The sequence below is a fragment of the Cyprinodon variegatus genome, unplaced genomic scaffold, assembly GCF_000732505.1.
Source record: "Cyprinodon variegatus isolate N-32 unplaced genomic scaffold, C_variegatus-1.0 Scaffold255, whole genome shotgun sequence".
Lineage (NCBI taxonomy): Eukaryota > Metazoa > Chordata > Actinopteri > Cyprinodontiformes > Cyprinodontidae > Cyprinodon > Cyprinodon variegatus.
This window is the reverse complement of record NW_015150708.1, coordinates 984421-991316: the sequence shown is the minus strand read 5'-3', so window position 1 is coordinate 991316 and position 6896 is coordinate 984421. Positions and strand designations below refer to the sequence as shown.

Genomic DNA, 6896 nt, shown 5'->3' with positions numbered 1-6896 from the left:
GGCTGTTATATTGATGCCCTTAAATACAGTCAATTTTTTACACCTTCATGTAAAACAGAAGCTCCCCATTGGTTAGAGTCACACTCCACCCTCCGCCTTCTTTACCCTGGTTTCCCGGGCAACCATGTCAGGGTGGAGAAAAAGAGCAAATCATGTGAGGCTAAAGCATCTTTCTCTCTATCTCCCCCCACTCTCCCTCTCTGTCACTCTCTCTGAATGTGTCTACGTATAAAAGCGTCTCAGTGCTTTCCCCTCAATCTGAGCTCTCCATAGACTCGCAGTGCAGAACGGCGCAGGACTCAAGCACATGACCAAAGGGGATTCCTCTGAGCCATTTCCTTGACCTTCCTTCTTTTTTTTTTACACTTCCACAAACCCCTCTCTCTCCTCCCTCCAATGTGTTGTGGGTTTCCCTCCTCTCATCTATATCCTTCCTCTCCCTGAACATCTCATCTCTGCCTGGACGGTGGCTGCATCGATGCAAAATGGGTTGTGGCAATTCCTCAGCCACCAGCACCTCTGGAGGGGGTGAGTGTTTTAGGAATCTGTGTCCGGATGTGCCAGCCAGCATTATGATGAGTGGATGTCAGTGAGAGGCTGTCACTACATCTGTGGGAAAGGGCGAAGGTATTTTGAATGTAAATGAAGTATGCCAGGGTAACCCTTACGCTCACAAGTGCATCTTTATAGGAACTTGCTGGTGGGTCTTGGTCACTTGACTTCATTCATGAAAACAATTCCTCTCCTTTATGTTAGTGTTTTTTGCTTTAGAGTAATACCAAAAGAGATTTAAACAAATTGCAGAATCTATATTTTATAATCATGAATCATAAACTGAGTGATAATCCTATAAAGATATTGATGCAAATCTGTCTGGTTTGACTGAAACATATGTATCTTTGAAGAATATTGACTTTAACAGAGTTAAATCTGCAGATTGTTTTGTTTTGTGTGTTTTGATCCTGCTGTTTTGCTTTCCAAGGCAAAGCTGACATTCACCCATCCTTGTCTCCATACTTGGCCACCGCCAAGTATGTCCTGAATGCAGGCGTCACTGAAATACTAAATAATCTGCAGACTTACTTTCATACAACCTGAAGAACACACGTTAATCAGGGATATTTCTTTATCTTTTTGTGTTTCTAACCCTTAATCAGTGTTATGCTTGTTTTTCATCTAACACATCTCAGTTACTTGGTTAAGACTGATCCGAAGAATATGTTATAAATGATAGTGAATTATACCTGAGAAAATCTCCAGGCTCTCTCACATATAGAAGTCTTGTCTAGGTAATAATTAGTTTGAAGTATCTGCAGAATTACCTCACCAGCAGCACTACCCATTAAAGCGGTGTAATGGGAGTGTTTGTGCTTGTGTAAAATGCACATGTGCTTGCAGGTACCTAATCAGTGCTTGCCAGGCATGTTAACATAGCCAATCACAGCTGCTGGTCTAAATGTGATCCACTCTGAGGTTCCATGGCCAGTAAACAACTTCTAAGTAGCTCCCTGTAGATTGTATCATGTTTTTCTGCAATGGGGCGGACGTTTTCTATGTTTTCTGCACCGTCGGCCTTATCCATTTTTAATTTGCTTAGTCTCAGAGGTCAGCGATCAGAAGAGTGTCAAGGGTGTGTGTCATCCTATCACACTGATAAATTGGGCGTTGCTGCTGCTCTTATTTGTCCATGCCAGCTGATGCCAGGCCTGTGTCAAAGAACACTGGTTTAAGTTGCAAAATTAAATCAGTCATCTTGAGCTTTTGGTGAGGTATTTAAACATACTTTAGATAAAGTTCATATGATTAGTCTTGATCATTTTCCTATTTCTTGGCTTCTTTTTTGTAGATTGTTTTCAAATCAATAAAAAAATATATATATGCACTTTGAAACCTTCAAAGTGCATATAAGACACTGAGTAATTGTTTAAAGCTCCTGTGAATACGTTTGTGGAACATTTTCTTTCTTGTTTTTCTATTTAAGATTTTTTGTAGAATTCTTCTCTCCTTGTAGTTTAGAAGCTGTCACGGTCTTGGTTCTGTTAAGTTTTCTTTGAGTTTTCAGTTTCACGTTGATTTGTGTTTTTCTTTGTTTTCTTGTTTTATTGATTTAATTCATATTTTGTTGTGTTTTCTGGATGTATTTGAGTTCTTAGTTTTTTTTTTGTTGCCCTCTGTTGCCCTCTTGTGTTGGTCTCCTTTTCTCTAGCTCCTTTCTAGAAGCCTCTGTTCACACCTGCTCCCAATCAGCTCATTAGTCCTGTCTTTGTTCAGTCAGGCATAAATACTTTTCCTGTGCAGTTCCTCAGTGCTGGTTCCTCGTCTTTCCCCATCTTTCCCTTGCTCCTCATTCATGTTTTCCATGAAATCTCCGTGGTTCTGGTTTGTTTTGCATTTTTAAGTTGAATTTTTAAATTCCTGCCTCTGTTACCTGTGATTCCTCCATTAAACTCTCACCTCTGCATCCTTGCCTTTGTAATTGGGTCCTCAAAACCTCAACCAATCCCTGACAGAAGCTACCTGTTTAGCTGCAGAAATATGTTTGTATTTTGTTTTAAAACCTCTCAACAGGACCAGGACAGACTTTATGCTCAATATCATGGTTGCTAAAAAAAAAAAAAAACTTTAGGTGCATCTTGAATTTATGTCAGGAATTTCAGTCTAAAAGTTCAAACTCATATCCAGATTTACGGTAGATTAATTTCACGTGATAGGTTTTTTCTACTTTGAAAAAAAAAGTATTTATTTTTGTTTTATAAAAACATTGCATGTTAAAAAATTTAAAACTCCTATCATCAACAATGGGGGACAATGGAGAAATGGAGGATTTTGATAGGCTTTACAGCAATAGACTCTTATAATTGCTGACCAGTTTGTTTTCACTAGCATATAAATTTTAAATATATGAGCTCCTGTCATTTAAAGTTTAAAGGCCCTTCTGGCCATATTTGTTAGCTCAGATTCTCTAGTCAGATGTAGCATGTTTGGCAAATTAGATGATTACTTTATTCTTTAATAAGCAAGGGGTATTTATCTTTTTTTTTTATTAATTTCATAACCTTTTAAATATTTCAAACAAAGTATTTTAATTCAGATTATTATAGGTTACAACCAATTAAAAATTCCAATTCATTTTCCCAGTATATTACAACATAACATGAGATCAACAAAAAGGTGTGTTTAGATACAAAAGCCTCCTTGGTTGAAGCTAATTTTGCATGAATTATGGTGTAAATGTTATATTTGAAGGAGGCTGAAAAGTAGAGAATGAAACACTTGTAGCCCATATCTGGTGTTTAATAGGACTTATTACTCTAAAACCAACCACTGTCCTCACTAAAAGGAGGATTTTTGTTATTATAATCCTCTCAAAGCTTGTGCACCTTTTTCTTCCTTCCTCTCAACTCTTCAAAAACATGCTTGGATATGTCACAGAGCCGGCTTCTTTAGCAATAATGTCTAACAGTAACTGTCAGGAGACCATTTGCTGCACACCTGTCAATTTACTAGTGTTCCTTTTGAAATTGTAGACTATAAAATTAATTAATAAGTTGTTCCTTTTTCATTCTTCACATGTAACATACATATTTTTTAGATTAGTTGTAAAACTATTGAAAATAAAATGAAAATTAAAACTGTTGTCTGTAATTGATGTTTGGAATATGAATTACATTTTTTAAACCAAATTACAGAAAATAATAAAATTAAGTTTAAAGGACATGCCAGTAAAACATGTTGTCCTATGAATGCTTGATATTGTTTGAGAGATAAAGAGAGACATAGTCACAGGACTAAATTATCCTACAAAGGCATAAGTAGCAGGCGGTACAGGTGGATCTAGGGACAAAGAGAGGATAAAGACCTTACAGCACAGTTTATCATCCATCCATTTTCTGTCACGCAAACAACCATTCACACACACACTCACACCTAAGGACAATTTAGAGAAAACAATTAACCTAACAGTCATGTTTTTGGACTGTGGGAGGAAGTCAGAGTACCCAGAGAGAACCCATGGATGCTCAGGGAGAACATGCAAAAAGAACCGGGCTGGGAATCAAACCCAGATCTTCTTGCTGCAAGGCGGCAGTGCTACCCACTGCGCCACTGAGCAGCCCTTTACACTTTATCAATGAAGAATTAAAAAAAAAGAACTTAAATAAATGATGCAGATGGAGTTAGCAAAGAGTAATTAAAAGGAGTCAAAAGTTAAGTTTGCTGATGTTCACAAGACACAAAATCAGAAATAAACTAGGTCTCTATAGTTGGGATAGCAGCCTGCACTTAGGTGAACAGTTCTTTTCGACATAGGCAAAGAAAATTGAAGCCTGTCCTTCTTGCAGTTTCCCTCAGTGTGCTAGCAGGTACATCCAAGTATAGGAGGGTTTTTATTAGCCAGGACTTGGTTCTTCACCTAACAGTAAATACTTACAGTATTTAATCATAAAAGGAGAAGGTCTAACATGTAGGACCAAACCCCTTCTAACTCATTTAGACTTCATGTTTATTAGAATCTACATATCAAACTGTCAAAGCCTGCTGGTCTGCCATAATTTTTACTAACGTAAGCTTATGCGCTTCATCGCTGCATCATTACCCCAAATGCTCACTAAGCAGAATTAGCCGTTTCTACATTATGAAGACTTTTTCAAATCTTGCTTTGGAAAGCAGTGCTTCATGGCTCAGCTGTTTTTATTCTGTCTGTGGGTTAGAAATGTCTTTGCAAGTGAAAGAAAATTAGCTCTGGATAGTATCTTTAAAAATTAAGATCATCATCTTAGTTTCTTTAATAATTACATGTTAACTATTCGCGATTAATGTTACTGTTTGTTAATTTTTGTGGAAATCCAAATCAGAACTACTGCTGGGATCATTTAGGAGGCGTCGAAGTCAAGTTAGACAAAAACATCATGAATTCGAGCCCTGGCCTTATTGAGTTCAGTCAAAGGACCACACTATATGTCACATTGTTCGGCTAAAGTCTTGTGCACAAAGATGCGCAGCCTTGGATATGAATGAGCTTTTGTTGACGGCACTGAAAAGGCCTCCTTGTTGCTTTGGCAGACTCAAAAGCTTCACAGAGAAAAGCTAATTCTCTTTCTCAAAAAAAAAAGTTAATTCTATATCTGTAGTATCTAACTTTCTACAAATACGTATAAGTTTAATGTTTCAAGGTTATATTTTGCACATTTAGTTGAAGGACATTCATACTCATTTCTCTCTCTACACTGTTCTGCCCCATTGATCTGTACATGCAAGGGGAGTGTTAAATTGTCCTCCAGCTTAACACGATCGCCATGGAGCACATGTAAATTGGCAAACATTAAATGCTTGTTGGTTCAATGAGGAGTAAAAGAACACTGAGTTCTCCACTGAGGCCACAAAAACCAAGGCTAATTCTGCTATGTTACATAAAGTTATGGTTCAGTCGAGATCAACCAGGTGTGGGCAAAGCATAATCTATTTCAGTACATATACCAAATTTGTTTTACAAATGCCCTGATGAATAAGTGTTTCTGCAACTTAATGTTAAAGGTAAAAAAAAAAAGAATTGCACCATTTATTTCTGATATTTATGATGATATTGTACAAATTAGCCGTGATATGACATATAGGTATTGTAGCAGACTTATGGTTGAGTTCACATCTTACTAAATGGCTGGATTCCAATTTATTTGCGTACAGTCCAAATCATATTTCAGTTATTATACTATAAGGCGATAATTTGATATCATTTGGTTAATATTTATCTATATATTTTGTTTAGCTGATTGGTATTTTGCATTGAATTTCTTAGAGGAACAATAATTTTGGTCTCTGTATAATTTAAATTATTTAAAAAGAACCGTGTGATCTTCAGCAACCATGTTACATTTTTTATAATAATTATAGCCTTAAATTAAAACAATGGTATTCTCATTTACATTTATACCTGCAAATACACATAAAACCATAATTAGGAAAAGCCTAACCTCAAAAGAGGGACCAATGCTTTAATTTTAATATACTTTTGAATATCAGCAGGGTTACCATTTCAGCCTTGTAATTTGGACAGATTTTGTTCACATTGAGATGTCTTGATAATTCAGTTTACCATAATTCTTGTGTCGTCATTGTGCAGTAACATTTTTAGAAGATAGCATGTTGTGGTAGCAAAGACCAGGAGATGGTCCACGTGAATGATTAAAAAATAAATGACATAGCTTAACTGATTTTTATTTATTAGTTTATTTGACAGTCAGACAAGCAAAGATCATTACAAGTCAATCGTAAAACGAAAGAATAAAAAAAATCAATAATTGACGGTGCCTTGATGTGATTTAATGTGTGCACTTAATAAAACCTTCAGAAATCTGAGGTTTTAACTGCATGAATAAAGAGGATTACAATCACCCTTAATAAATTCCTTATGAGTCTGCTGCAAACCTCCTATTATTGGCTATCCTTGATCCAATAATCCTAAGGACAGAATTAAAAAGTTCATAAGTTCATAATTAAGCATACTGTCTTTCATCTGATGGTCAAAGTAAATCAAATCTCTGTATTTTTTTTCTGTTCTCAGGGCCAGCAGAAGCCTCCAAAGATGTGTAAGTACATCAGTCATTTTCAAAGTATTTGAAGTATTCATGAAGCTGTCGGTGTACCTCAGGTCTCGTCCATCTATGTCCCACTCTGCACATTATTAAACAGGCTGCAGCGTTGTACAGTAGTATCAGTGGCAAAGACTTCTTACAAAAGTTGTCATAATTCCTTCAACTTTTTAACACACTGTTGTGCTTGACAGTTTACATACACTCCCATTAAAGAAAATTATAATTAGTAATTTCAATTATAATTAGAAATTCAAATTAGTAATTCAAAATACACAAACCTGGAAAAAAAATTAAATATATATATAT

The 6896-nt window shown here is 36.1% G+C and overlaps 1 protein-coding gene across 2 annotated transcripts in view; it reads left to right on the top strand.

Moving 5' to 3' along the window:
* Positions 1-210: 210 nt before the first annotated feature.
* Positions 211-6896, top strand: part of LOC107089491 (chromosome unknown open reading frame, human C12orf75) — a 17880-nt gene continuing 11194 nt past the window's right edge. The window contains exons 1-2 of one of the 2 annotated variants that reach the window (XM_015382317.1): positions 211-528; positions 6560-6584. In XM_015382317.1, the coding sequence (XP_015237803.1) occupies positions 486-528; positions 6560-6584 (68 nt within the window). In that variant the 5' untranslated portion in view covers positions 211-485. The remainder of the gene's footprint in view (positions 529-6559; positions 6585-6896) is intronic. The other variant, XM_015382316.1, reaches the window with a different exon arrangement.